This window comes from Mixia osmundae (assembly GCF_000708205.1).
Source record: "Mixia osmundae IAM 14324 unplaced genomic scaffold scaffold_8, whole genome shotgun sequence".
Lineage (NCBI taxonomy): Eukaryota > Fungi > Basidiomycota > Mixiomycetes > Mixiales > Mixiaceae > Mixia > Mixia osmundae.
Genome location: NW_014575556.1, coordinates 590,932 through 618,354, shown reverse-complemented (window position 1 = coordinate 618,354; position 27,423 = coordinate 590,932). Strand labels below are relative to the sequence as shown.

General features: G+C 56.1%; 14 protein-coding genes across 14 annotated transcripts; 6 read left to right on the top strand and 8 right to left on the bottom strand.

Moving 5' to 3' along the window:
• On the bottom strand, positions 1–2,358 carry L969DRAFT_95956 (uncharacterized protein; the record flags this gene model as incomplete). Its single annotated transcript, XM_014711200.1, has 3 exons — positions 1–930; positions 983–1,954; positions 2,116–2,358. The coding sequence occupies 3 exons, from the start codon at positions 2,356–2,358 to the stop codon at positions 1–3; spliced, it is 2,145 nt and encodes a 714-aa protein (XP_014566686.1).
• L969DRAFT_89362 (uncharacterized protein) lies at positions 2,056–4,103 on the top strand. Its single transcript, XM_014711199.1, has 3 exons — positions 2,056–2,095; positions 2,150–3,001; positions 3,063–4,103. Exons 2-3 carry the CDS (start codon positions 2,384–2,386, stop codon positions 4,056–4,058), a joined length of 1,614 nt encoding a protein of 537 aa, XP_014566685.1. The 5' UTR covers positions 2,056–2,095; positions 2,150–2,383; the 3' UTR covers positions 4,059–4,103.
• Positions 4,104–4,212: 109 nt separating this feature from the next.
• L969DRAFT_104712 (uncharacterized protein) lies at positions 4,213–6,750 on the top strand (the record flags this gene model as incomplete). Its single annotated transcript, XM_014711198.1, has 3 exons — positions 4,213–4,815; positions 4,871–5,379; positions 5,427–6,750. 3 exons carry the CDS (start codon positions 4,213–4,215, stop codon positions 6,748–6,750), a joined length of 2,436 nt encoding a protein of 811 aa, XP_014566684.1.
• Positions 6,751–6,834: 84 nt separating this feature from the next.
• L969DRAFT_18897 (uncharacterized protein) lies at positions 6,835–7,960 on the bottom strand (the record flags this gene model as incomplete). Its single annotated transcript, XM_014710920.1, has 6 exons — positions 6,835–6,906; positions 6,955–7,019; positions 7,077–7,293; positions 7,351–7,489; positions 7,538–7,663; positions 7,731–7,960. 6 exons carry the CDS (start codon positions 7,958–7,960, stop codon positions 6,835–6,837), a joined length of 849 nt encoding a protein of 282 aa, XP_014566406.1.
• Positions 7,961–8,021: 61 nt separating this feature from the next.
• On the top strand, positions 8,022–8,565 carry L969DRAFT_95952 (uncharacterized protein; the record flags this gene model as incomplete). Its single annotated transcript, XM_014711197.1, has 3 exons — positions 8,022–8,101; positions 8,149–8,356; positions 8,407–8,565. 3 exons carry the CDS (start codon positions 8,022–8,024, stop codon positions 8,563–8,565), a joined length of 447 nt encoding a protein of 148 aa, XP_014566683.1.
• A 27-nt stretch (positions 8,566–8,592) lies between these two features.
• Positions 8,593–14,252, bottom strand: L969DRAFT_77433 (uncharacterized protein; the record flags this gene model as incomplete). Its single annotated transcript, XM_014711196.1, has 6 exons — positions 13,419–14,252; positions 13,262–13,368; positions 10,699–13,214; positions 10,464–10,649; positions 10,237–10,413; positions 8,593–10,166 (listed from the first exon to the last, which is right to left on the bottom strand). The coding sequence occupies exons 1-6, from the start codon at positions 14,214–14,216 to the stop codon at positions 8,593–8,595; spliced, it is 5,358 nt and encodes a 1,785-aa protein (XP_014566682.1). The 5' UTR covers positions 14,217–14,252.
• A 499-nt stretch (positions 14,253–14,751) lies between these two features.
• L969DRAFT_52184 (uncharacterized protein) lies at positions 14,752–16,387 on the bottom strand (the record flags this gene model as incomplete). Its single annotated transcript, XM_014711195.1, has 2 exons — positions 14,752–15,336; positions 15,401–16,387. The coding sequence occupies 2 exons, from the start codon at positions 16,385–16,387 to the stop codon at positions 14,752–14,754; spliced, it is 1,572 nt and encodes a 523-aa protein (XP_014566681.1).
• A 587-nt stretch (positions 16,388–16,974) lies between these two features.
• Positions 16,975–17,674, top strand: L969DRAFT_40837 (uncharacterized protein; the record flags this gene model as incomplete). The annotated part of the gene is made up of 3 exons (XM_014711194.1): positions 16,975–17,060; positions 17,191–17,281; positions 17,327–17,674. Coding segments are annotated over 3 exons (525 nt in total), but the record flags the coding sequence as incomplete, so codon positions are not given.
• Positions 17,675–17,760: 86 nt separating this feature from the next.
• Positions 17,761–18,372, bottom strand: L969DRAFT_51673 (uncharacterized protein; the record flags this gene model as incomplete). The annotated part of the gene is made up of 3 exons (XM_014711193.1): positions 17,761–17,795; positions 17,846–17,972; positions 18,085–18,372. 3 exons carry the CDS (start codon positions 18,370–18,372, stop codon positions 17,761–17,763), a joined length of 450 nt encoding a protein of 149 aa, XP_014566679.1.
• A 191-nt stretch (positions 18,373–18,563) lies between these two features.
• On the bottom strand, positions 18,564–18,928 carry L969DRAFT_95948 (uncharacterized protein; the record flags this gene model as incomplete). The annotated part of the gene is made up of 2 exons (XM_014711192.1): positions 18,564–18,838; positions 18,877–18,928. 2 exons carry the CDS (start codon positions 18,926–18,928, stop codon positions 18,564–18,566), a joined length of 327 nt encoding a protein of 108 aa, XP_014566678.1.
• On the bottom strand, positions 18,824–22,473 carry L969DRAFT_568587 (uncharacterized protein). The gene is made up of 5 exons (XM_014711191.1): positions 22,188–22,473; positions 22,043–22,124; positions 21,557–21,986; positions 20,345–21,499; positions 18,824–20,285 (listed from the first exon to the last, which is right to left on the bottom strand). Exons 1-5 carry the CDS (start codon positions 22,375–22,377, stop codon positions 19,182–19,184), a joined length of 2,961 nt encoding a protein of 986 aa, XP_014566677.1. The 5' UTR covers positions 22,378–22,473; the 3' UTR covers positions 18,824–19,181.
• A 4-nt stretch (positions 22,474–22,477) lies between these two features.
• Positions 22,478–23,647, top strand: L969DRAFT_52183 (uncharacterized protein; the record flags this gene model as incomplete). Its single annotated transcript, XM_014711190.1, has 5 exons — positions 22,478–22,531; positions 22,588–22,907; positions 22,975–23,244; positions 23,302–23,413; positions 23,462–23,647. 5 exons carry the CDS (start codon positions 22,478–22,480, stop codon positions 23,645–23,647), a joined length of 942 nt encoding a protein of 313 aa, XP_014566676.1.
• A 172-nt stretch (positions 23,648–23,819) lies between these two features.
• Positions 23,820–26,058, top strand: L969DRAFT_95945 (uncharacterized protein; the record flags this gene model as incomplete). Its single annotated transcript, XM_014711189.1, has 5 exons — positions 23,820–24,029; positions 24,374–24,727; positions 24,776–24,924; positions 24,980–25,198; positions 25,251–26,058. The coding sequence occupies 5 exons, from the start codon at positions 23,820–23,822 to the stop codon at positions 26,056–26,058; spliced, it is 1,740 nt and encodes a 579-aa protein (XP_014566675.1).
• A 33-nt stretch (positions 26,059–26,091) lies between these two features.
• Positions 26,092–27,218, bottom strand: L969DRAFT_568086 (uncharacterized protein). Its single transcript, XM_014711188.1, has one exon. It carries the CDS (start codon positions 26,979–26,981, stop codon positions 26,124–26,126), a length of 858 nt encoding a protein of 285 aa, XP_014566674.1. The 5' UTR covers positions 26,982–27,218; the 3' UTR covers positions 26,092–26,123.
• Between the last annotated feature and the right edge of the window lie 205 nt (positions 27,219–27,423).

Sequence of the window (27,423 nt, the reverse complement as noted above, 5' to 3'; positions counted from 1 at the left end):
CTAGCCTTGCCGCGATCGTTTCCGGCGTCGCCCACCAGCAGAGCCCACTTCGTCCTCGTCAGACTTGACTCTCATCAGCTCCGGCCGGGGCGATACGCGAGATGATCTCCGCGAGCTGGGAGGACTAGAGGGTTCGGAAGGTTCGGCAGAAGCCTTGCGTGCGCTTGATCGGCGAGGTAGATCGGGTGCCGGGGTTCTCTGGTCAGGCGTGTGTCGCGTGCTTCGTCGAGCGGGCGAACGCTCTACTTCTGGACTGCGACGCTTTCGGCTCGGACTGGGCGTCTGTCCGGTTTGCGAAGGCGAAGGACTGGGCGTACGCAATACTGCTCTTCGTCTGAGCTTTGGCGTGGACGAAGGCGACGACATTGGACCCGTGACAACAGGAGAGGTTGCTGGGATGATCATCGGCGTTGGAAGATCCTGTGAGTCATGGGGGATGCGACCCGACATACGTGTGTAGAGCATCTCTACTGCCAACGGAAGACTCTCTGTCTCTCGTAGTACTGTCTGGCAAAGCGGCTGATCGGATTCGAGCGCTGCCAGCCCATCAAGTTCTGTATGAATGCGTTCCGTTTTCGAATGTGTGGTCACTTGCAGCTGTGTGCTGTCCGGTGCGGGCAATATCGCAACGATGCGTAGCGGGCTCACGAGTACATTGAGCTCAACATGTGCTTTGTCGAGTACACTTGCTCTCATAAGGTCAGACAGTGTCAGCTTGACTTTAGTGAGTAATGGCGCATCGAGTGAAGTCGCAGCAGGGTCAAAGCAGCTCATCAAGATGTCGTTGAACTTTGCGCTAGCTTGTAGCTGTGTGAGAGCGAAGACGAGGTCTTCTGCAGTGCCAAAGTCGAAAGATGACAGCATGATGCCTTGGATTGACAAGGCGGCAGATATTCCAAAGCTGAGCGAGATGGCGCTGTCTGACTTTACCTGCCGTGCTAGTATTAGCAGTATCTCAACCACCCCTTGATAAGTGACATACTGCATAGCGATGCTCCGGCTTGACTTGAGGAATCAGCGCTTCGGTCATTGAGCAAGGTTTGCTTTGGCCCAGCTGGATGAGCTGGCCGAGCCTCTGCACATCCGAGTCTGCGAGCCATACAGGAGGCCTCAGATACGCTCTGTATCTGCCCGAGGCTCGGCTGATCGTCGCAGTGCATCTCTCGGCAGAAAAGAGCAAGTCGGCAACATGTGGTTCTGTGGGTTGCGCGAGCATAGGCTTGGCGCGGTAGATGACCAGCGGACCCGGCAAGACGTCCTCGATGACCGAAAAGTCATGAGGAAGACCGGCCAGACCCGAGTACAGCTCGTGTAACTTGTCGAACAGGTCTAGACTCTCGCCTGCATGGAGCGCATGGTCAAGTAAAATGATCTGCTGCAAGGCTGCTCGCCAAGCTTGGAGGTCCTTCTCGACCCCTGCACGCTCAGCTGGCAAAAGATGCAGCCGTGACAATGGCGTGTATAGCACGGCGGACAGCTTGCTATCTGGCTTGGCATCCGGACCATAAGTCAACCTGACTTTATCGATTTTGCCGGACACATCGACATCGATGTCGACAATGACGAGCTTGCCTGCCAACGTGATCGTGTCTGCTACGTGGGAGCTCGTCTGTGTTTCTTTGTATGTATCTAGGCCTTCTTGCGCTGCGAGCTGCTCGAGGATGTGGAGAGTACGCGCGAGGCCATCCTGCTGGGAGCACGTCGCAGCAGACAAGATTGGATAGCGCGCCTGGTCTGCGCTACGCTTAGGCTTGTGTGTACTTGCAGTGACTGTAGCTGACTCGTGCAACAGGCTGAGATAGCGAGGCAAGCGGGCATCTGCTTCGTGAGACTGCAAGAATGTCGCGGCATTGCTAGCAGCGAGTCTGACCCGGTCTGCCTTTTTGGCTGCTACCGGCTGCGCATCTTGATTGCTTGCACTGGCCTTGATCTGCTCCAGGGAGACTCGCAGGGACTGCACACTGGCCAGCAAAGTCATGAACGGCACGAATCGAATGAAATCTGTCGAAGGCAAACAGAGTCTATGGTATCAGATGAAAACCCGTCTTTGCCAGCAAAATTTTGAGGTTGCCTTGAACTTTTCGGAGACACCAAAGTGGGTCGTCGAGCTTCAACAGAGTCAGACAAAGCAGCTAATAGAAGTGTCAAGGTTCGAGACTGTCTTGACATGTCAGCTTTCGCGTTCCGGTCTCCAAGAGCAAGATAGGATGAGATAAAATTAATCTGCCGAGTGACGACGCCCTGATACGGCTGTCCCACTCGTGTCAGAGGCTCATCCTGTCCTTCAGGCTCTTGCCTTTGCTCGTCGCAATACAGCGTCAGGGGGTCCAGAGGCAGGTCGTCTTTTCGGCCGTCCATGATTTATTTCCCCTTGGCCTTTTGCATGAGACTCTCAAGAGGAGCTCTGTTGGATGGCCATCTCTCTGCACTCCAATGCATGCGTCTAGTGGGATATCATTCGCTACATCTCACAGCCCAACTTGCCACAGCGTCGTCTTCTCTGGCTAGTGAAGCGCGTCTCTGCCTTTGCAGAAATCCAGGTGATCCCATGAGCGTCGTCACACAGTCAGAGCGCAGCAAGGTCTACGATGGCTATCTCAGCTTTGCCGACGGCTTCCCTGAGCTGCCCAAGAAGCGCTTCGTCGGTCTGCTAGCCTGCCAGTGCAATCCGACCTTGCGTACGCTCGACACGACCGTCATCCGCTGTGAGCCCAACAACATCAAGAAGCTAGCCAAGGCGGCAGACAAGAAGCAACAAGCCGCGCTCGTAGCTGATGCTTCGCCCTGGCTGATCGAGCTAGAAGACACTGTGCTCTTTCCCGAGGGTGGCGGACAGCCGTCTGATGAGGGACGGCTGTCGGCGCTCGATGGTGATAAGATCATCGTGAACGTGGCTCAAGTACAGAGACATGGTCTGGATGCTGTGCACTACGTCGACAAGCCTCTGGCTGTCGGCCAAAGGGTTCGCGTTGACGTCGACTGGGATAGACGGACAGATCTGGTTAGTGCCACCCACAGTACAGTGGCTTGCGTGCTGCTGAATCACGATACGCACGGGACAGATGGATCAGCACACCGGTCAGCATTTACTCTCCGCCGTGCTCGAGCATGAGGTCAAGCTGGACACGCTCAGCTGGTCTCTGTGTCCACGACCTCAGCTGTCCTACATAGAGCTGCCTAGGATACCAACACCACAAGAGATCGAGTACGCTCTCAAGCGGTGTAACGATCTCATTGCCAGCAACAGCAAGATTCGAGTCAGTATCGCCCTCAATGACGATACATCCGGCACCCGACCAGATTCGTTGCCCAAGGATTATCGTGGCGGCGTCATTCGCACTGTCATCATAGAAGACCTAGACGAGAACCCGTGCTGTGGCACACACTACACTTCACTAGCTGCTCTCGGCTCGCTCTATCTCTCACCGCACACCACATCAGTCCGAGGCACAAACGCCAGGCTCTATTTCTGCGCTGGCAACAGAGTCAGGGAACAGCTCTCGGGCGCACTGGAGCACCAGCGCGACCTGACACGCCTTCTGTACTGTCAGCCTGAGCAGCTTGTCGAACGAGTACAACAGCAGATGACCACTGCAAAGGACGCGCTCAAGCATGCCAGATCGCTACGGGAAGAATTGCTACCTTTTCTTTCGCACCAGATCGTCAGCAGCGCCAAGAAAGCGGAGAATGGCAATACTTATGCCTTGTTCGTACGCTATGCAAGCTCGACGAATGACAACGAGTTCCTCGCGGACCTGACGCGAGATCTGCAAAAGGGCTCACAGGCAAACGCAACGCCGTCACTTGTCGCTCTCGCTGTCTGCGATTCTGCACAGTGGAATACCAACGGAGGCTGTCTCGTCCTCTTCGGCGAGAAGGCGGCACATGTAGAAGCAGCTGCAAAGGCCATCAAGGCCGAGCCTAGCTTTACTACTCGTGTACGGGGCGGTGGCAAGGGGCGCTACCAGGGTAAGCTCAGCTCTGCGACTGATGCATGGTCAGATAGCGATGCCGCACTCCTCGAGCGCATCCTAGCAGAGGCCGTTGTCTCCACTTGATCGTAGGCAGATCGCCTGGATCCATGCATGAATTTGCCACGTGTCTTTCTCATCCCGAGTGCGTGATCTTGGAACTGACGCAATCCGTCGCACGTCGTCGAGGCTCCATTGTGTGATGACTGGACCAGCAGCTAAGCCAGTCGGCGTAGCGCCCATGTCGCCTTCGCTCGAGCGAGGCAATTCGGCCATACCTACAGCGTTCTACAGCGCATCCCCCGCAGCGACGCCGCAAGCAGATCCACTGACCAACTTGCTCTGGGGCGACGCTGCCTCTCTACGACTGCCGGGCGCATCCTCCGGCGAGACGACAAACGCTGTACTTGCACCGTTAGACCAGCCCGTACCCCGCTATGGCCGCACAGACTCGACAGAGATCAATCTGGCCAATGCTGGCGTAGACGACTTGGCCAGACCTTTCGACGGGATGGTCATGAGAAGCAGCACATCCACGCCCGTCTCCGCGATACTCAACCAAGCCTCGTCGTCTCACGCTCAAGTGACGGCATCAGCTCGTCAGACAGCGATTGAGGATGCACAGTCAGCTGACTCGTCTGTGCCCAATTCACCCATGCCGTCGCTATCGGGCCAACCTGAGCATAGTTCCTCGAGGAATAGCAGCAGATCACATCATCCCCATCTCCCGGTAGACTTTGAGCATGGCTTCGGTGTCCAAGGCAACCCAGGTGGCGACTGCAAGAGACTCTGCTTGCGCCATCAGCGTATGGTCGACGGCGGTCTGATGGGAGGGCTGCAAAAGGTGCGATGTCTGTGCTTTAGCAGAGTATCACTGCTGATGCTGCGGTTGTGTACAGAGTATCGAGGATCTACCATTAGGCGACCAAGAAGCAGTCAACTCGGTCTGGTCGCTCTTCTCGTCCAGTTCCGGCTCACGACGTACTCTCATCCTGCGGGGCCTGTTGACCATCTGCTGTCCGTCTCAGCTTTCCTTTCTATCAGAGCAGCTCAAAGCCGAATGCCGCCTAGACCCCTTCTCGCTCTTGCCGCGCGAGATTTGCTTACGCGCCTTGGGCTATCTGGATGCCATCTCACTCGGTCGAGCGGCTCAAGTGAGCAAGGTCTGGAAGTCGCTGGCGGATGACGATATACTATGGCGCAACATGTGCGAGCAGCATATCGAGAAGAAATGCGAAAAGTGTGGATGGGGCTTACCGCTCATGGAACGTCGCAAGAAAGCAAAGCGAGGGTCTCGTTCGCTCGCTATGGGCGAATCGCCGTCCTCGGCCAGCGGCACCACATCTCCTGCTGATGAAGCGCACGATCACGAGCATGTCCATCTACCCGGTGCCAGTCATATGGAGAGGTAAGCTTGTTCACTCTCAAGCCGGACACGTCTGATCTTTCTCACAGACCACACAAGCGCAACAGACTCGAACAAGATGCTAGCACCGAAGAGAAGCGGACACGCAGAACACGGCCATGGAAGACCGTCTACTGCGAGCGTCTGGTCATTGAGCGCAACTGGCGACGTGGCGTACCGACGGTCAAAGTCTTACAAGGACACGCAGATGCGGTTACGTGCTTGCAAGTCGAAGAGAACCTACCGCATCCTTCCTTCCCGATCCTTATGACTGGCTCTTGGGATCGAACGGTCCGCATTTGGAATCTCGAGACAGAGAAGACGATTGGTGTTCTGATCGGCCACACTCGAGGCGTCAGAGCTCTACAGTTCGATTCTGCGAAGCTGATCACCGGCAGCATGGACCACACCCTCAAGATCTGGTCTTGGCGTACTGGCGAGGTCATTCGTACGCTAGAGGGCCATCGCGATGCCGTCATCAGTCTGCATTACGACGATAAGCTGCTTGTGTCCGGCAGTGCAGACTCGACGATCAAAGTGTGGGATTTCAGCAGTGCAGAGTGCTTCACTCTTCGTGGTCATCGCGAATGGGTCAACGCAGTAAGGATCTGGTCACCCACGAGCAATCCTGCCACCAAGGTGGAGGACATGATCTCCTCGACCGGCAGTCTGGCGAGCCTGTCCACACCGCCAGAAGATCCACTCAAGCTGCTCTTCTCTGCCTCGGATGATGGTACCTGTCGAGTCTGGGATCTCAGCAAGCGCGAGTGTCTCCGCGTGCTCGAGGGACACGTCGCTCAGGTCCAGTCTCTGCGCGTCATCAGTATCGATCAGGCCGTTCTCGCCAATCTCACCGGTCGTTCTTCGATGGACTCTCGTCTTCGCGAAGTCGACATATCTGGCAATGACGCGACTTGTGCTTCAGCTGCTCATCGCATCGATGCGCTAGCCAACGGTCAAGCTTTGCGTCACATGTCCAATTTGCGCTCACCTGTGAATGCCGCCATGCTGCCTCATATCGAATTTGGCAGTGGACTTATACCTCTCTTGCTGTCCGGCTCACTCGACAACACCATCAAGCTCTGGGATGTCGCCGAATCGACTTGTGCCAAGACGTTGTTCGGTCATGTCGAAGGGGTTTGGTCGGTCGATATGGACAAATTGCGCGTCGTCTCTGCTTCTCACGATCGGACCATCAAAGTCTGGGATCGCCAATCCGGCAAGTGCGAGCGCACACTGACAGGACACCGTGGCGCTGTGACTTGTATCAGTCTGCTGGACGATAAGATCATTACAGGAGGCGACGATGCTGCTGTACATGTCTGGCTGATGGGCTCGCCTTTCAACCCAGAGCACTCGTCTGTGTCTACATAAGCTTTGTGCAACAGTGTCGTTACATTACTAGGTCGTGATCAAGTGTATCGATGCAGATAATCTACAATGGAGTACAACGGACGCTCATGAGATAACAGGATCTAAGCCTGCACAGATCTTCTCAAAGATGTCATCAATCTTGCCGACCGATTCAACCTTTGCTTCTGTCAGTAAGCATCACGAGAGGGTATGCGCGGGACGCACCTCGATAACTTTGCCCTGCTTCCTGTACTCATCAACGACAGGCATCGACGTGTCGATGAACGTTTCTGCAGATCAACAGCCTGCTTCAGCGTCTCGGCGCCGGGTCAGGCTGCTACACCTACTGAAACGTTTCTTGATGCTTTCCTCGTTGTCGTCCGCTCTCCCGCTTGTCTTGCCCCGCTCGAGCAATCTCTCGAGCAGCGTCGACTCGGGACAGGTGAGAAAGAGCACTTTCTTGGCCGGCACGACCGAATCGTCGAATTTGACGGCTTGGTCCATCTTGCGAGGAAACCCATCGATGAGGAAGCGGGACTCCTGCTTCTCGTCCTTCTTGATACTCTGCAAGGCATCAAGGCCATGAGTGATGCCATGAACGACATATGCATCGTTACTGACCTCTTTCATTGCGTTCTCGAGTAATTTGATGGTGACCTCCATAGGTACGATGTTCCCCTCTTTGATGTAGTCTTTGATCATCTGGCCATACTCGCTCCCCTCCCGATCTTGCTCTGCTCGTAGCAGATCGCCCGCTACACTTGCACGAGATGAGCCGACGGCGCGTCAAGCACGAAGCGGGCATGACTTGCCTGACAGGTGCACAAAGTTGTACTTGTCCACCAGCTTGGCACACTGGGTGCCCTTGCCAGCGCCAGGACCGCCCAGCACGAAGATGACCGTGACCTCCTCGGGAGAGAATGCAGTCTGGGCTCTTCAGATGTTGAGCTATTGTCGGGATGGATGAGCAGTCGAACTGGCTCACCGACATGACTCAGTACTGTCTGTAGGGCTTCTTCTCCGCGTCTGGCACGACAGACTGTCCCTGTCTCCGTCCGACGACCTGAGTGAAGCTGAGAAAGGCGATCCCGCCTATACCGAGCAGTCCGAGCAAGATGACGCCCGGCGAGTTGCTGAGCTTTCCTTTGGGTGGCTTGGGCGGGTTGGCCGATACGCTGTACGGTCTCCTGACGATGCTCGAGCTACCACTGTCGCAGAGATGCTGTAGCATGCAGCAGATCACAGAGCTATCGGCGGCCAAGCTGCTAGGAACGCGCGAGCCTGGCAAGGCGATGAGCAAACGACGAGCGTCAGACGACGATGAGGAGCCTGCTAGTGACCATGACAAGCTCGCTCGAGCCAGTCCAGTCCAGTATGTCGATGGCCAGCTGGATGGGAAGCACGCTTGACGCTGCGCAGAGCTCAGACATATTTCTGCATGGTACCCTCTTGCGGTGTGCGTACGCCCTTCGGCTCAGCAGAGCTAGCCTCGCACCATCGTCAGCGGCACGCCCACATATGTCATGAATGCCGCAAGACCTTCCCCGATGAGCATTTCCTCAGCTTGCATCTTACCGAGCGACACGACACGATGACGATGCTCAAACGAGAAAGAGGCGACAAGACTGTGCGCACCGCTTTGTACCGCACCTGAGTTGACCGCTGAGCGTACAGCAGTTTGCTTGCTTCCAAGCCGCGTGTAAGCATGTCTCACAGACGCCCAAACAACGCGAGGTGCATCTCATCGAAGAACATCAGTACCCGCGCGACTTTCTCTTCTCCCTGCCTCTTCGCGGCATGGCCGGACGTCAATCGCTTCTTCGCGGACAACAGTGACGCTACATACAACCGCATATGCTCCGTCTAGCTTGACCGAGCGGCCAGACAGTCGGCTTGAGCCTTGGTGATGTCTTTGAGCCAGGCCATGGCCAACCTCGCCGTTCCCGCGCGCAGTCTGACCGTCGTGCCATGATAGCGCACCTGAAAAGTACAGTCATCTCGATTGTCGGCATGGACAGAACACTCTTCGAGTGGCAGGGGATTCTTGTAGATCTGGTCGGGCGGCGAGACGAGAAGCAGGATATCATTGCAGAGATAGGCTTGCAGCTTGCTCGAGCGCGTACTCCTGATCTTCGTCAGCGTGCCTTCTTGCAACATCAAGCGAGGCCCTTGTCGACGTGTGTTGCCCGTCAGATCGATGCCCGTTGACGAGCCTGCAAAGTGAAGCGTCTGCGATAGATGGGCAAGCACGCTGTCGCTCTCCTGACGTCGGATATTCTCGTTTGTCGTCTTCAGGACTGCTTCCGCAATGGCAGTCGACTTTGCTAGATCGACTTGGTCCGGATGATGCTCGTCAGTGTAATGCAGGATGTGCTGCAGCAGAAGCGGATAGCGTGTCAGCCGCTGCATGGGCAGCAGCAAAAAGTGCTCGAGCTCCAAGTCTTTGATGCGAGACTCCTCGCAAATCTTTGCGACTTGTGCGTTGGACCGCTTCAGCTCCGTCAGACAGGTGTTGGCATTGCTCTGATTGCTGCAATACGGCAAATAGACTTCGAGGTCTTGGGCATGGCGCAAGACGACATCGCCAATCCTGTCAACGTAAAGCCGGGCGTCGGCTTGACGTGCCTCGAGATCGCTCAGCAACATCGTGTTGAAGACGAGAATGGATTCTAGGTTGGCAAAGATAGCTTGCGATGCTTCGCTTCCCAGCACAGGCTCCAGCGGCGCATAGAATGTCTGAACGGTCAGCTGTAGATTGCGCACGTAGGCCTTCTCCGTCTCAATGAGCTCAAAGATGCTCTCCTGTCGCTTTCGTTCTTGGTCCGGCACATCTTGTAATGCACTTGGCTCGATCAAGCTCGACCACGACCGGCCCATTGCGCTCGTAACAGCAGGAATGCTTGTGACGTCTGAGCCCGAACGCGAGCGGTTGAGTGGCCCACTGACGCGCAACTTGTCAGTCGATGGCGAGCCTGCTGAAGACCTGCCTTGCGTGGCACCAGTGACCCACGACAAGAGCGCGGCTGTGCGACTCGACTTGTGCGTGTCCGATAGTACTGGGCTCGTGCGATCTGCCGCGGGTGGCGTGGACAGTACAGGCACGGATGCGATGGGCGGCACAGCAGGTAGATCTTTTTGCAGCTTCTGCCATCGGTCGTAAGCATCGTCCGTCGCTCTCGCTGCGTCTTCGCTCGCACTGCTCGCACGTATGGGCTTTGTGAGCGGGGAGGATTTGGGCGGCGGCTCTGGTGCAGCTCTCCGTTCCAGACGCGTCTTCTGCAGCAGGCCAGCCGCTTCGAGCACGCGCATCCTTTCCTTCTGCCTTGCTTCTGCATCAGCTTGGCGGTCCTCACTATCCGAGTCGGACTCCTCGTCGTCGTCATCGGCAGACGAAGCAGAGTCTGACCGGCTTTGGATAGGAGGCGAAAGGTCCATTGCTGACAAAGCAGAATCAAAAGGCATGCAATCTCAGCGCGACAAGCGTGCAGAGGGGAGCAAAGTACTAACCTTTGCTCCCCTCTGATTCCAGGTAAGCCGAGGGGACGAGGCCTATTCGTCCTGCCTTGATGGCTTTCGTCCAGTCCGAGTCCGAATCACCAAACACCTCGATGGTCTCGCCTTCATTCAGATCGATCTCCTCTGACGAGGTTGCTTGATATGCGTATAATGCTTTCGTGTGTCGTGCTACTCATCGTCATCAGAGAAGGCATCAACGCGCTAGATCAAAAGCGCACAATTTGTGACGGGCTGGACATATGTGGCCGGTAGCCAGCCCTTTGCAGACCCAGATTCTGCGATCGCATAGAGCCAGTCTGTGTTGTCGAGCGCGCGATGGGTTTTGAGGACAGCGTTCTCGTCGACAGAGATGTCTCCTGGTTTGCTCGGATCGTCGTAAGGGTAGACTGCATAGCACCGTTCGCCTGCATTCCTATATGAGCCGTGCCTTGTTTTTCGTGGTCAGCTACTCACTACGTGAACGGTCATAGTTGTCTGACGGAGCGGGGTCTGGACTCGCTGACCTTTGGAGGCCGGCCGAGGCGTCAGCGAAATCGGCTTCGTCATCTGAGCTCTCCGCTGATGGCAGAACGGGAGCAGGCACGCTTCTTGGCTGCTCTGTAATAGGCGTTGGCGGCGCGACAGGTGAAGGCGGTTGGACATAAGTCTGCACGGGTGGCGAAGGGTCACCGATGACCCTGCCTGCGATACCAGCAGTACTTCGATCGTTCGTTTGGGCCTTACGCAGCTTGAGACCGCCTTGGATCTCGCCCAGCAAAGCGCCTCGAGGCGGCGGTTCGCTAGTAGTTGCAATGACTACAGGCGCTTTGGGCGCAGGCGGGGGTTTCGGCGCCTCCGTCGCTTGGCTGGAGGCTGGACGCGAAGTGGGAGGCATGATGCCGCCAAAGATGACATTGGCCAGGCCTGCGCGTCTGGCGCGCGAAGATAAAGCCCCTTCGTCATCGCTGCTGTCATTGTCGCTGGTTTCCTTGGGCGCATCCCAGCCGTCATCATCATCTGTCGCAGGCTTCTTGAAAGCAGGCGCACGGGGCGGCTCCGAGGGCGTATTGGACAGTGCCGGAGAGGCACCGTTCGGCCGGTAAAATGGGTTGCTGCCTGTACCATTGGCTATTGGCTGTGGCGATACGCTAGCGCCCATGCGATGAAACGGATTGCTTGAGCTGCTTCCAGCAGGCTGTGCGGGCGCAGATGGAGCAGGTAGCGCGGCAGGCGCTTCGACGACTGCTCGCGCTGCCGCCGGCGGTGATGGAGCAGGTATCTGAGGGGCGGGCGGCGCAGGAGGTGCCTGCGGCGGTACAGGCGCGCTCGCGGGTGCGGTAGCCATTGACGCAAGTGGCGCTCGCTTGCGTGAGGCAGGCGGCGGTGGTGGTGCAGCTTTAGCAGCCGGCTTCGCAGAGAAAGCTGCTTTGCTTCGAGCAAAGTTGGCCTCTTGCTCCTTGGCAGCGGCTACCTCCTCCTCCAGCTTGGCGATGTGAGCTTGGCGAGCAGCTTTTTCCCGCTCGAGAGCTTCCGCTTGCTCTCTGACAGACGCTTCTTCGCGCTCGAGGGCTTCGCGAGCAGCTTTTTGCACAGCACCCGTGCTTGAAGGAGCGGCCATGCTCGACCCTGTGACCTCGTCAGAGACTTGCTGGACCGCATTACTAGCCAGCTTGATCTGAGCTTCTTCCGCCTTGACGTCCTTCATGCGTTCCTTTTCGAGTCGCAATTGCCGTTGAGCCTCACGCTCAGATGCGTCCTTGTCCGCTTGCGCGCTTCGTTCTGCAGCTTCAGCTTGCTCTCGCTGCATGCGAGCGGCCAAGCTCGTGTCCGGTGAGGGGGCTGCTGCGCTACCGCTCGAAAGACCAAGCGCTTTGAGTCGTTCTTGTACTCTTCGCTGGGCTTCTGCGCGAATGAATGCAGCACGGTCTTCTGCCGTCTGCAAAGCTGGCGGTGATTGGGGAGGCGGTGGAGGCGGCGGCGAGCTTACTGCTGGTTTTGGAGATGATGGTGCCGGCTTCGCTGGCGCTTCGCGAGCTTTCGGCGGCGGCGAGGCCGGCTTTCGATCTCTACTGCGCGGACGGTCACGTCTGTCCGGGCTGGATCCGCCAGAGTCGCTGTCTCGTCGCCTTGAGGATCTCGCGGACCGGCGATCGTCGCGACGTCTCGAGGCATAGTCCTCGTCATCATCATCGTCTGCACTGTCGTAACGTGACGATGGCTTCTTCCGGCTCGATCGCGGAGGCAAATCGAATCGTTTGCGATTGGCTCGCTCGTCGCGTTCGATCGCTTCTTTCCGCCTCTCGCGGGCCTTCTGCTTTTCTCGTTCTGCGATCTTATCCTCGAGTTGGGGCAGCTTGTCTAGGCGCAGATAATCCAGATCACGCTCGAGCTTGCGTCGCTCCGTATCCTTGCGATCCGATGGACGCGCACGACGGTTGCGTTCGATATCCTCTTGAACCCGGCGGATCTGCAGCATAAGCTCGTCTTTCTCGTCTTGCAGCGCTTCATCCTCTTCTTCGTTCGAGCGAGTATCTCGAAGCATTGCTTCACTGCTGCTGAGCTGTCGCTTCATGTCGTCTAGATCTGAAGAAGTATTGCCGCCGAAGCGTACGCGGCTGCGGTCTATATGACGACTACCCGAGCGATAGGTAGTCGTATCTGTATCATCATGTTTGTAGATTGTCGCGTCTTTGCGAGTGGGAGGAGAGGCGGTATCTCTGAACGAGTGCACTTTTGCTTTGTTGACGCTACCGTTGCCTGAAATGTCTGGAAACTTGGATGCGCTCGCCGCTCTTTGTTGGTTGTCATTCTTGAGAAGATCTTTGAGGAAGTCGACAGATGTATCCAAGTCCCGTGCTGAAGGTGGCACAAGCTCAGCCGGCAGAATGTCCGGGACAGGATTGCCGTTGAGTCGTCGATAGATCAGGCCCATCGCTACGTGGAATTCCGCTAGATTGAGCTTGCCCCGATTTTCTGTATCGGCGAGATTCCTGTTCCACGCATGAGTATGAGCAAGCAATTGAGTGCACTGGCTCACCAGATCTTCATAAGATCATCGCGGTCGATGCCAGCCTGACCAAAGACCTCCTTCGACATTTGGCCACTAATGAAGCCCGTCCCTTGCACATCCCAAGCACGAAAAATCTGCACATCCAGACTTAGTCTTCAGAGGAGGCCACGAGCGAGGCACTGACCTGATCGTAATTCTTCTTCTCGTCCGCAGTCAGCGCCCACGGGACTTTGACGTTCGCAGTACCAAGTTGTTGCTCATTCCTCTGCGCGACAGTCTGTTGAAGCGATTGTCCACCCAGTCCGCTCGTATTAAATTGTAAATGACCACCCATTTGCTGATACTGAGGCACCTGAGCAGGATTGGCGGGTAGGAACGTATTGACAAACGTCGAGCCGATGGCGCCCATACCACCGCCCATCATCGCTCCGGGACCAAAGACAGACGAACCAGGGTAGCCCGTCTGCTGCGGCATGAGACCGCTGACGTTGGTTGCCTGACCAGGGTAGCCGGTCGACATTGGGCGCTGCATCTGAGGCATGGGCGTGAGCTGTCCGGTCGAGGGACCACTCATGAAGTTGCCCTGGGCAGAGACGACATTGGGACGAGTAGCTTGGCTCTGCTGTTGCTGCTGCTGCATGTACATCGAGGGCTGACCTGGCGCTGGCAAGTTGGAGCCAAGCTGTGAACCACCAAAGCCGGTCGGTTGAGGCCTCATATAGCCCGTCGGCTGAGGCTGCATCATGCCCATCGCACCATAGCCGGTCGGCTGAGTCGAGAGGAAGCTAGGCTGCTGTAGCATTGGCGGAGGCTGCTGCTGCTGTGCCTGGGCTTGAGCGCCGTAGAATGAGCCGGGCTGTTGCTGCATGCCTGGGTAGCCCGTCGCCTGGGGCTGCATCGGCTGACCATACGCCTGCCCGGCTTGCTGCGGCTGTTGCTGCGGCTGCTGTCCATAGTACGGCTGTTGTCCGTAGCCCTGCATTGCTCGTTCGCCGCTGGGAGCTTGCCCGAGTTTGCCTCGCACGCACTCGCGACGATGACGAGACTAGAGGCAGGTGACACGTGACAGTCGAGCAGATGAGAAGGCTCTTCATTCATATTCAGGTACAAGTGCTTAATAGCTCTGATCTGCGCGAGGGTGTGCATGAGATGGTTTGTCGATGCACGTCCGTGAGCTAGACAAGCTTAGCGATTCCCAAGCTTCGCTAATCAGCGTGCTGATCCTTATCCGTACTTATTCATTCGCAAGATGCAAGCCTGTCATTTCACACGATGCATGTCATGCTTTGAAGTCTCTAGACATGAGATGTCCTCGTCAAGAAAGAAAGCACGAGCAAGAGAGCGATGTCATCGTGAATCGAAGCAGTGGTCTGCAGTCTCGGTGACTGCATACTTCGCGCAGAGGGCTTCAAGGCGTCTGAGCCTGTTCGTCCGGGTCTGCATCGTGCATGGCGCCTGATCTGCTCGAGTGAAGCGATATCGATACACGTTACTGGCAATCGGCTATTTTAAGAACATCAGCCGATAGCATACTTTGATTTGTGACGCATCGCTGGTCCCTTCCTGATCAAGATCCACGGCAACGGCGTCAATAGCAGTGACAAGCCGCCCAGTAAGCCGCAAGCGCGGGCCGGGGTGAGTTTCTCGAATAGTTGATACGAGAAGAGAGGAAAGCCGGCCGCAAAACCTGCTCGCGTGACCGCAGTGACGGCAAATGCATCGACAGCATTGCTCTGGTAAGCGAGTGCGAGGTAAGGCAGTAGGCAGGCAAAAACGCAGATTGTGCTCATGCTGAAGAGTGCCAGACCGACGAGCATGCCGAACCAGTGTAAGTTGTGGTATGAAGTGAAGCCAAAGATGAATAAGCCGCAAGGCGTGAAGATGACGAGCCAGCTCATGACTACAAGTCTCGATTCCGGTGGAGGCATATGTCCGAGTCGCTTGAACTCTCGATCGAAGGACATTTCGCCAAAGACTCGGAGGATAAACGCGCCAATGAGGAAGCCAATTGCCAGCGAAATGTAGACCAGGCCAGCATCCTGCTGGGTCCAACCCCTCTGTACCTGGAAGACATACGGCAGGCCGGCGAAAAGACCGTAAATCTGCGCCTTGCATTCAGCTTGGGGATCTGGAAGGGGGGGGGGGGGCAAAAGGCAAAAGACTAACAATACCGTACAGAAGTGAAAGAAAGAGCGAGCAGAAGATGACCAGCGGCTCAGTGAAAGCAAAGATGATTGGCATGACCAGAGCATGCGTCAAATCTTTGCGTAATTTGACAGCTTTCGACTTGAAGCTGACGTGATCGGTCATGTGACCTAGGGACTTCGCTCGCTCAGCATTTGCGCGCTCCTGTAATATCAGAGGAGATGTTTCCGGGGCGCCAAAGATAAGCATGAGCATCGCCAGGCCAACTACGATGGCCTGTATCCAGAGATTGATCCGCCACTGCGCAGTCGGTCCTTTGTTGGCGAACGCAGACGACCCAGGGATCGGGCGAGTATGATAAGAGATGAAATCGCCGAAGAGAGGACCCAAAGACGGTCCGCCAAAAGCTGCGACAGCGAACCAGATCATGAACTTGAAGCGCTCTTGAGGCCGCGTGAACTCGCTCAGTGAAGCCGGAGCGATAGTGAGCGAGGTGCAACCCGACATGCCGGCAAAGAAGCGACAGATCGCAAGGCTAGCCATGTTGGGCGAAACGGCTGCTCCGATCATAAAGGCAAAGAAGGCAAGATAGGACATCACATAGATGGGCTTTCGGCCGAGGACATTCGATGCAGGCGCGAGCAGCAAGGGACCAATCGCGAAGCCGAGTACGAAGAGTGAGACGCCAAGGATTGCTACTACTCTTGAGACCCTGAAGTGAAGGACAATGTCGGTCACAGAGGACGCGTAGGCGCTGGAGGAGTACGTCAGAGCCAAAGTAGCAAAGCACAGAATCGTGTTGACTCTGAGCTTCTTGCTAAATGACCATGATGTCGGGCTTTCGAAAGGGGCATTCTCAGATACGCGCGCGACTGAGGCTGAAGATTCAGTTTGATGAAGCTCCTTGATGGAGGCGTCATCGACTTTGGTTGCATTTGTGAGGTCGCTGAGACGGTGCTGTCGCATCGGAGGGCTGCAAGCCTCCTCTAAGTTATTGAAGGTCTGCATGCCGTGTACCTGCTTGAGAGGGAGCGAAGGCAGACATGGCGCTTTATAAGCGCAGCGCGAGAGCGAACCGGCCGCGCTCGCTGGCCTAGTCGGCCGGTCAGCAGTCTTACCGAGCGCGACCGACGCGCGGCTGCAGCTTTGCTTGCCTCAGCTGGGGCCATGCGGGGAACAAATCAGGCCACTGCTGGCGTGCCGGGATCGGTGTCAATGCCTTTGCTGGCAGGAAAGGTCTCCTTTCAGCTCCTCGAGTTGGCGAACTCGTTCACTGTCAGGCCTATCTTGGAGGGCCGGATCGCTCGTGAAGCGACAGTACAGCCGACGAATCACGCAGAAAGATGCCGTAATTGACCGTCGGAGCGACAATCGACTACATTCCCATTGTGGACGCAATTGTCTTGAGGAGCGCGATTGTGGACAAGGGGGAAGGAGCGATTACGCCTACCGCTACGAGTAGCAAGGCTGAACGCAGGCAGAGTCGCACGCTCGGCAATCCGGCCCCCTCCAGGAGCTAAAACCGCCGGACCGAATAGCACCGGCAAGGCCTAACACAGACCCTTGCCCAAACTATCTGCGGCCCTACGGACGTCATGAGCCAGTCGGCTCAAAACATCCGCGGTTTTGCACTGCAGAAGTGCCCTCCTGTCCAGATAATGGAACAGCGCCTTGTCGCCTTGTAGGTTGTTGTGCTCCTAGCGACCGTGCTAGAGACGCATCATATCCGTCTGCTCAGACTCATCGCTGCTGTAAAGACTGCATTGACTCTGCTTGATCCCTGTGATGTGCGTCGCTCAATCCACACCGAGGCTGCACGTTCTGGCTATGACGACGCTCACATCCTTGCAAGCACGGCTTGTCACAGACGAGATTACAATCCACCTCCTGGCCATTGTCCAAGTGAGAGGCCCAATGGCGCGATGTTACTGCTTGAATTTGAAGTAGCCTGTCCCGGCTCGTGCACGGGGCAACGGTCGACAAGGCGGCAGTCGTCGACATGCAGTGCGATCCGCAGAGACAGGCGTCGCAGCCCGGAACTGCCGTAGTGCTGCAATCCTGCTTGATGCAGGCTACTTGCGCTTCGACATTGCGAGCGAAACCGGCCAGCCAGTCTGGGAGATGGCGAAGTTGCTCCTCGAATGGTTTGGTCTCATTGTGCACAAGGAGTACAATAGGCCCGATGCGGTACCTGTCGTCTGCGATGCCGACGATGCCAGCACGATCAAAGGTTCGGCGCATTCGCCTGCCGTCCTTGACGGAAAGCTTGTAGCCAATTTGACAACGTCAAGCCCGTGCTGTTGCTCGCAGACCTTGGCGTATTCGCGCCAGAATGTAGCACTGCCCTGCTTCTCTTTCACTTTGCCTTCATGTTCATCTTCTCAATCGACTAAGCGCTCGGGCCGACGCAGCAGCACTGTTAACTCGTCAGCCCATGAGATTCAGCTTCTTACGACTGAAGCTTACAAGTCCAAGCCTCTATGATTTCCTCGAGATAGATCTGTCGCTGACCGGAAGGAAAGACAAAGTCGACGCAGAGTTGCCGGAATTTGACTGTAAGATGTTCACCGAAATGAGCGTGGTTGAGGCTGCGCTAGGTGATCCCAAACAAACTGTCTAGAAAGCGCCGCAGTTGCATTTGCCTGCCCCAAGCATCTTGCCGAACCTCGTCATCATTAGAGCGTTGCGGTGGATTGTTGAGAGACGCCCGCAAGCGCCAGTATTGCTTTGCAATTGCTGCGCGAGGAATTATACGGCTGGAATATGCCGTCGCGATAGCAATGTCGCAGAAGAGCTCCCGCCAGCGGCCCCCTCGCCTCTGGGCCTTCTCTATGGCTGTATATCATGTCCTCCTGAAACGTACCACGACTAGAGCATTCACATTGCGCCCGCTTGATCGCTTGCTCCCGCGCATCTACGCCGGCTCCCATGGGATGGCGATCATCTTGCATGTCGATGCCGAGAGCAGTACACCATATGAAGTCTTGGGCCATTACTGCTCGCCAGTGTTGAGAGGCTCAAGACAGGGCGAACATGCTGTAAATGTCGTGCCAGCCTGCTTTTTCGATTGCAATGGTGGTCAATAGCTCCACAGGTAGTCGAAAGACTGCAGGCATCAGATTCGCCGCCGATGTGGTCGTCTGCGAAGCGACGATGCTACTGACGGTAGCTGGGATAGGCAGTATCATAGCTGGGTCAATAGCGTAATGGCTGGCTCCGCGTCGACGAGCTGTGTGGACATCACGCGCCTAGTCGGATTGACTGGCAGGGGATGCCGTAGAGATTGCGTCGTAGCATGGCGCGTGGCGTGCAGAAGCTCAAACGGATGTGAATGAGGCGTTAGCCGCCAGGCTCGCCCGTAGGGATGATACCGTTGGCCATCGGTAGCGAGGTCTCTTCGTTGATGGGCCGCTTGATGAGGAATGGCCCAATGGACTTCGCGCGTCGCAGCAGGATCGACTAACGCAGTGAAAGGCGATATGGGGCGTGTAGGCGACGTTCGCCGGGCTTGCGCACGTGAGGAGTATTGCACAAGATCGGTGTTCCCATGTCCGAGTCGCTCCACCGGACGATGAGGAACGGCGCTATCTGTGCTGGCTGCCTATCTGCTCTGCTGATTGGTGTTCATCAAGCGAGCGTCGAAGGGCAAAGAGCTGACAAACTCGACGGAAAGGTGCTGAAAGCCAGTGAGGGCCAAGACGCCGACGACGAGACCAACCTCGGCACATCGAAACCCGGCTCGCCAATCCAGCGCGTCGCGCCTCTATACAGTGTTACTAGTACACTCTTGCTTTCATACTGATCATTGGCGTGAGGTATATGGATTATGTGGCAGCTGATAAAGTCGATCTTGCGCTGAGGATGGCGGCGGTGGCGCACTGCGCTGCGCCAATGGGTTGCTGGGCTGCTGCAGCGAATCGTAGACCTGTTGGTGAGGAGGAGACATCTGCGCATAAGGCTGTGGATACTGTCGGAGGTGTGACTGCTGCGGTTGCTGCCACTGCTGATTTTGCACGGCTGCTGATGTGGCCGCAGCCGGCGCATACCCCGTGGGCTGAGAGGCGTACGTATTGTAAGTAGATACGTATGAAGGCTGAGTCGGCGCCGACGCATTCGAGCTGTATGCTAGCCGTGAAGGCGGAGGCGGCAGTCCGGGCGACATCGATGACTGTGCTGGCGGTGTAGGACGAGGCGGCACTGTCGAATATGAAGAAGGAGCGGCACCGCCATAGCTGTCCTGCCGCGTTGGTATCGACGGTCCTTGACGATCGTCGCTAAACGCATTAAACGAGCCAAGCTGTCCGTATGGCGATGTTGATGCAGTCGGTGAGAAATTGCCATAGCCACTGACTTGAGCTGGCTGTCGTTGCCCAGAGCTCGGGCCATACCCGAAGCTCATGCCTGACAGAGACTGCTCAAGGCTTTGCACCGGCGGGCTCATTGGCGGCGGCTGAGATGCGCTGCTGGAGCTCAGGCGCTTGTTAAGCTCAGCTTGTGAAGCCATCTGCGTACGCTCCAGACTTCGCGCGTTGACGTATTGAGTGGCCTCAGCGCGCAAGCCCGTGACGACTTCGGTGAGGTCTTGATAAAACGCCAACCCTTTGCCAAGACCCGCTCTAGCGTCTCCGTACGCTTCGAAAGCCTGCTTAAAGCGAGCTACAGCTGATTTGCGAGCCCGATCGACAGAGGCCCACTTGGCCTGAATGTCCTGCGACCTTCTACTCTGCGTAAGACGATCGTATCGATCGGTGACGTCTTTCAGTGCAGTCTGCTGATAGTGCTGTGTGGCTGCAATGCGCGATTGGTGCCCTTTGAACTTTTCCAGTTCGGCCGCAAAAAGCGCAGGCTCGACAGTCTGCGACTTGCGATTGAGTATCAAGAGGTGGGAGATGTCATCCGCCTGAATCTGGCAGTGTAGGACAATGTTAGCCCAAGGATGTGGATACGAACACACTAGGAGCTTGCCCTTTCCTTGAGATCCTTGAGTACGTCGTTACGTTCACGGCGGATGGCTTGAAGTCGGCTCAGACCATCCTCGATAGCAGCAATCTGTCGCTTCGTATCGTCACCTTCGTCTTCGTCGACATCCGCGTCGAGCAGGTTCGACTCGCGGGTGCCAGATGCAGCAGCAGCAGCCTCAGCAAAGACTCGCTCGACTCTTTCTCCAGTGGGATCGGCCAAGATAGCGACCTCAGGCGATATCCGAGTCCACAGATCTGCAACATGTCGATCGCTCTGTGCCGCACGCTCGCAAGCATCGCGATGATTTCTCAGGCTTTGCCGCATTTGCCTTGTGTGACTAGCAGACGGCGACTGCTCCCAGAGATGATCGTACTTTCGTCTGCCTTGCTCGCATTCCCTCGTCTCGTTATCGAGCTCTCTCTGGATCCACTCGAGATCGGCGGAGACTTTGGCACGCGATCGAGAGAGTATCTCGAGCATGTCGACAATGCGAGACTCGCCTTCATCCCTCTTGATGTCACTCGCCCATGAGCGCACTTGAGGTCCAGGATCAGCGAGAACGGCCTGTTGATTTGCCGTATTGCCCGCCTTATATTTTGAGAGTGAGCTAGGTAAACCCATGTGCTCGAGCGCTGCCGAGAGCTCGGTATTCGCCAATTCGCACGTTTCTGTCTCGGAGCGGACGACCTTAGCTTTCTCCTCGCTGTAGAGACTAGCGCTCTCATGGACGCTGAGCGGCACGAGTCGGGCGAAGATGTCTGCTCCTACGACTTTCTGGACCTCCGGGGTCGCATAGATCTCCTGTATCGGGATAGGGGTAGCGACAGCAGATTTGTCGATGGGGGGCAGTGAGGCCTCTGATGTCAAAGTAGCATGATAGATGAGATCGTTGTCGCGAGCAGTAGAGGCTCTGATCTCCTTGCAGAGAGCCAGATGAGTCTTTGTAATGTCCTCGAGCGCGGTAGCAGCGTCTGCCGGCAGAGAGGGCGTTTTGACAGGAAAGAAGGTAGCAGTCAAAGTCTGCGCGAGTCTGTGGGCTTCTTTGGCTGTCGTCTCAGCTATCTGTAGGCGCGTCAGAGCATCGCCGTGCTTCGAAGCGGCCACGTCTGCGAGAGCGCGCTGGAATTGACTTTGGGCAAGAAAGTGCTTGGCTTTGACCTGCATCGGCGACACGAGTCAGCTTGATAATCAGGCCAGGCGAAAAGAATGACACGCCTGCAGCAGTATCCACCAAGTGCGATCAAAGATGGATTTTGCCACGAGGTCCTTTGCTTGCTCTAGCAAACCTTGATACAAGTGTGCTGCCTGTGCACACACTCTGGCCTTTAGTGTGACCCCTTTCTTCTCCTCTGTCATCTTTCCAAAGAAAATCTCTGTAGCCTGAGCGAGCTGCAGCTCGACAAGGGCCTTGATGACCTCTTTGCTCAGATCAGTCGAAGGCGCGTGCAAGAAGTTCTCGTTGATATACGTGAACATGCCGGCCGAGCAGCGAAAAAAGTGGAAGCCGCGCTTGATACCTTCGGGCGAAGAGCGGTTCTGGCTGGCCGCGAGAGAGCTGAGTGTCGCGGCAATGGTGAAAATGACGGACGCCTTTTCGTACGCCAACGAGTGCTGAGAGATCTGCTTCAGCGTGAAGGCGTCATTCCTGCTCCGGTCGTGCAGACAAGTCAGCGCGACGGCGATAACGCTCAGATGACTGACCAAGGAAAGCCGACTCGAACGTCTGGGAATCTGAGCTCGAGCAACTCGAGTTGGCCAAAGTATTTGTAGAGCAGGTCTCTGCCTGTCACGCGCAGCAGAGTTGCACGATCAGCATGGACGGACCGTCTGATAGACTGGGACTGACCGGTGATATCGCTGCCTGCGCTTCCCCGCACGGCATCCTGCCTGCATCGGTTGAGTGCATTGCATTCATCCGCGTAGCTCGAGGGTGTCTCGCCGTAGACTGTGCTGATGGTGTGGTAGATCTGTGGCGTCCAATCGACGTCCACCGTCGTCTTGCGCGGCACAGAGATGAGAGGGCTCTCGCTCGGCATGCTAGCGAGCTTGAGCAGTCCAGATGGAGCGGTAACACCAGCGACGACGTACTGACGCGTTGTCGACGATGTCACCGGTCACCGAGCTGGGCGACTTGCCATGAAGGCAGCAAGCCCGGCTAGCAAGCGCATCAGCCGTGGATCGACACTAGAGGTGCGTCGCTATGCCTGACTGAGCTCGTCGACACGCTCATGCGGCATCAATCGCAGGACATTCATTCGGCCGTCGAGTCTGTGACGCTCGACAAGATCGAGTCTCCCTTTCAAGTCCAAGAGTACATCGCCCAGCTCGTCACAAGAGACCCTTATGACGTACAAGCCATCGTCTCCCTGCCTCGTCTGACCAGAACCTCGCCCGTGGTCACTAACACGGCCCAAGCACGCGTTCATGAAGCCAAGCTTGCGGCAGCGCAGTCCACAGCTTCGAGTGATCCTCCGTCCAGCACTACCGGCGCATCAATCGAAGAGGATGATGGACCAACCGAGACCGTGGCGGTCGATCGATCCGTCTGGATTTACGAGCAGATCAGGTCGGTACACCTCTCGAGCAGATTCAGATTGTCAGGATTGCTCAATCCAGCAAGTACTGCTCAACAGACGTATCGTCCTGGATCTCAGCTATCCTTGGATCAGTCAATTGCAGGAGCACTGCACTCGAACGTCTTGCCCAGAGATGAAAGCCGACTCGTTTCAGTTCCTCTGCGCAGCTCACGCGACTGCTTCTGATGCATGCTTCCTTCGTGTCTGCTCACGTAACTCTGCTGATACGAAAGGCTGCCAGACGGAGTGCTGCGCTATTGACTACATGACTCACGTTGCTGACGCCGCCTTCGCGCTCCTCAATTCAGCCAAACATTTTCCATCGAGGTAAAGCTCGCGGCCGCTATGCCTACAACACCGCTGAATAGCAGGCTGATGTTGAAGACTCGTCATACCGGATACGTCTGTCAAGCAGCTCTCAGCGCTGACGAGACGGCTCTACCGCCTATTCGCTCACACGTTTTACTCCCATCGCGACCTATTCGACTCGTGCGAGGTTCGTCCGCCTCTGCCTGTCGTATGCAGCGCTAAAGACTACGAGCAGATGGCATCTTCACTCTACGCTCGTTTCGTCAGGCTATGTCTCGACTTTGAGCTCATCGACAAGGACACGCTCAAGCTGGCGCTAGGCCATGTGCACCCCACGAAAGCGAGAAATACAGACAACGAATTTTCGAGGGGGACGACCGGTGATGCTGGGGCGACAAGGAGGCTCATCAAGCCTCAATGAGGTTCAACCGCTTCTATGCGCCTTGGGATAAACCGTGTCACGTCAAGCTGTTTTGTGCAACGATGCTTCGCGAGCCTATAAGCTGGCGAGAACTCTGGCCGCCATCTACCTCACCTTATCGCAGAGTTCCTAGCTTTTCTGCTATTGGCGATTGCACTTGATCCCTGGAGCTATGCCATGGGTATCTTCGCCACCAAGCCTCACGCCCTGCGCACGTCCGGCGGGTCCGAGACAGCACAAATATCAAGGCTTGCTATGCGTGCTGCGCGAGGTTGACTGTTCGTTATGCCAAGCATCCCGCCTTGCAACTCACGGCAGTCATTTCGTCATGATCTTGACAGTCTCACTCTCGGCCGTCGCAAAACTTTCAAGGAGCAATCGAGTGACGATCGCTGAACGTAGCGAGAACCTCGATCTGTGTTAGCTTGCACTCGCTCAACGCGACATTGTACACGATGACGATGCATATCACACGAAACGTTCTAGCATGATTGAGCTGTGATACCAAACTAGACTTTGCGGTCACGGGACATGGATTGCTGAGGACGGTGTCGCTTCTGAGTGTCGATCGACTTGCTCTTCATTAACTGACTGTCGAACGAGGCCTGAGACTCTGATCTGGCTGAATTGACGTCGCGTCCAATTGTCCAAAGGCCAAGTCGGCCGAGTCGATAGACCGATAAAGCCTGCTGCCTGCCCAGCATCAGCTTGATGTCTGTCAGTCAGCTGCCAGAATGGCCGCCCTCGCTAACAGAGGAGCGAGAAGTAGCGCTCCTCCACGAAGCGATCGATTGGGCACTCTCCAACGGGCTCGTCCTCAGGCCAGCGGCAGTCGACAATGAAGTCTCTTCAACCACTGTCATCCATGCGCCCTTCAGCCTCTTTCCCACGCCTTTTCCCAAAACGCTCTACGAGCAAGCCATCTCAGTGCAAGGCAGCTACAGCGCTCTCTACTGCGCCATCGCGTCTAATGCCGACTTTCTCGAGAAAGTCATCGGTGGTGCGGTCAGCAAGGTCGACGAATTTCAGGGCAAACTCTATGAGATCTGGCAGCAAGTACGAGCAGACGGACAAGAGCAGGCAAGCTGAAAACGACTCCTGTGAGCTAATGGGCTCATTCGGCAGCAGACTGTCACCTTGGGTATATTTAGGTCCGACTATCTCATGCACGCGCCAACGAGCGACGCGGCCCTGCCGCTCGAGATCAAGCAAGTGGAGTTCAATACTATCTCTAGCTCCTTCGGTGCTCTGTCGAGCAAAGTCACCAGTCTACATCAGTCAGCTTGCACGAGTGCAGCGTATATATATGCTGACCCGATGGAAATGAATCAGACATCTGCTCCATTCGGGTTATTACCCTTCTTCGGCTGCAATAGACGCAAGCGCGCTACCTCGCAATGACGCACTGTCAGCGATATCGAAAGGTATCGCCAGCGCACATCAGTATTATCAGCAGCAGCAAAGTACAAAGGCTGCCGTAGTCCTATTCGTCGTGCAAGACCCGGAGCGCAATGCCTTTGATCAACGCGCGATAGAGTGGCTTCTTCAAGAGTGTGCCATACTTATGATAGCCAAGTCGAGAAGACCGCTAAGAGCCTCGCAGGATGTCTGTGAGCGTGCGGCGGTTGACCTTGGCGCAAGTAAGGCAGCAATGCTCCCTTACAGACGACAAACGGTTATTGCTCCGAGAACCTATCAGCGCCGGGCCTCGCGAGATCAGCGTAGTGTACTATCGGGCTGGTTACGGTCCTGCAGACTATACCCTTGCAGAGCATTGGTTCACTCGGCTACTGCTAGAACGCTCGAGAGCCGTAAAGTGTCCCAGTGTCGCCCTACAACTAGCAGGTGCAAAGAAGATACAGCAAGTCTTGACCGAGCCGGGCATGCTAGAACGCTTCGAAAGCGAACACCTCGACCAGCGCCAGATTGCAGACTTACGACGTACCTTCATTGCGCTATACAGTCTAGAGGAGGGAACAGAGGGCGATCAGAACGAGCAATTAGCACGCGATCAGCCTTCGCGCTTCGTGTTGAAGCCTCAGCGAGAAGGCGGCGGCAATAATGTCTATCGCGAAAAGATACCACCGTTTCTAGACGAGCTCAACAAACGTGATCGGCCCGGCCAGCCGAAAGGACGCGAAGGCTACATCCTTATGGAGCTCATCCTACCGCCAACAGAGCAGAAGAACATCATGGTTCGGACAGGCGAAGGGAAAGGTCTGCTTGGCGACACAGTCAGCGAACTTGGGATCTATGGCATCTCGCTCTTCGACAGCAAGCCAGGGTCAAAACAAGCAGACATGATTTCGAGCGAAGTGGGCGGGCATCTTTTGCGCACAAAGGGAAGGCAAGACGACGAGGGCGGTGTAGCGGTCGGGTTCAGCGTCATAGATTCTCCCTTCCTTGTGTGAGACCCCATAGAAAGCATGCATGCAAACAGTGTATATTCTTACAGTGATTCAAGCTACAAGACCGCTCATAGCATGAGACTGTTCATGTTCATGTACGGCTTCGAAATCGCGGGCCTTTCTCCTGCAGCGATCCGACTACTGCCAATCCGCCTGGGTTGATTGTGTGACGATGACGAGCTCGTCTCGCTATGCGATTGATCAGACGGATCGCTGTACCGCCACCAAGAATTGCGTGTCTCTGCTGACGTTGTCCGAGAATGCGCGAACGAGGTTACGGGTGCGCCTGCTGTCGAGATCCGTCGACCGTCGCTGCCAAGGACAAGCTGACGGAGTCCTCCGACTGTGGCGGGTTGGGACATTGTAGCACCGTATGACTGAGAGGTCGATGACACTTGCTCTGCCATTCGTCGACGGCGCGTCTTGAGCGTGAGCGCTGCACCTACAAGTAGCACAACTGCGCCGAACGAGCCAACAACTGCGCCAACAGTAGATGTGCTCGTTGTCGCAGAAGAGCTCGACGATGATGATGCTCCGCCTGTTGACTCGTCAGAGGGCGTGCTCGAGTCTGACGTCGATGAGAACGCTGTGATGGGCAGTGTTGGATTGATAGCCATGGCGAGCTCGTGCTGAATGCCGCTCGAGTTGGTATACAACGGGCTGCTTGGCGTCTTGATTTGTGCAGCGAGGTATGACACACTCGTAGCGGGAACATAGCCAAGCCATAATGACAGCATGTTGTTGTTCGTCTCGTTGAATGTCTGCGGCTGATAAGCTTGTAGCGCAACTGTAGAGATGAGGCCAGTCGACAGATTGAGCGCCGAGGATAGCAAATTGGGCATGAAAGCAAAGATCTGGGCAGATGCATCTGGCGTCTGGACCAGCCAGGGCCAGGAGAGCGATGATCCAAAGAGTATGGAAACCATCTGAGTGCCGCTAGGTGGAGTAGAGGGCGCATCTTGTGGCACGATACGTCGCGGCCATGCGGAAGGGAACGCGACGGCTGACGCGATGGTGATTGTCGATGACGTGAAGCCAGCTTCCGCGTCATTTGTTGCTGTCGCCTGCAAGCCAGTCACTGTTGGCGTGGGCGTGCTGATAGTGGCAGGTCCGTCTTGAAGGAGCGTGGAAGTAGGCACAAAGTCATAGAATCTGCATAAACCACGTTAGCGAGTGAAGTCCTGACCCGGAAAGAGCCTACGAATTGCTTGGCTGCGAGTCAGCCGAAGCGGCAGCAGCTTGGCTTTCTGCAATGGCTGATGATGCAGATGCGAGAGCGCTCGAGACGGCAGAGGCTATAGAAGCTCGTACGCTCGACGGCAAGGCAGTCGGAATGTCGGAGTAGTAGTCCGGTTGGCTCGAGACTGG

Excerpts from the sequence above, each read along its gene's own strand:
- L969DRAFT_89362 (XM_014711199.1), top strand. The coding sequence starts at position 2,384 with ATGAGACTCTCAAGAGGAGCTCTGTTGGATGGCCATCTCTCTGCACTC. Across the intron at positions 3,002-3,062 it reads GGGATAGACGGACAGATCTG|ATGGATCAGCACACCGGTCA; the intron begins GTTAGTGCCACC and ends CGCACGGGACAG.
- L969DRAFT_568587 (XM_014711191.1), bottom strand. The coding sequence starts at position 22,377 with ATGCCGAGCGAGAGCCCTCTCATCTCTGTGCCGCGCAAGACGACGGTG. Across the intron at positions 22,125-22,187 it reads CGCAGGCAGCGATATCACCG|GCAGAGACCTGCTCTACAAA; the intron begins GTCAGTCCCAGT and ends TGCGCGTGACAG. Across the intron at positions 21,500-21,556 it reads CTTGGTGGATACTGCTGCAG|GTCAAAGCCAAGCACTTTCT; the intron begins GCGTGTCATTCT and ends TCGCCGATGCAG.
- L969DRAFT_568086 (XM_014711188.1), bottom strand. The coding sequence starts at position 26,981 with ATGGTTTCCATACTCTTTGGATCATCGCTCTCCTGGCCCTGGCTGGTC.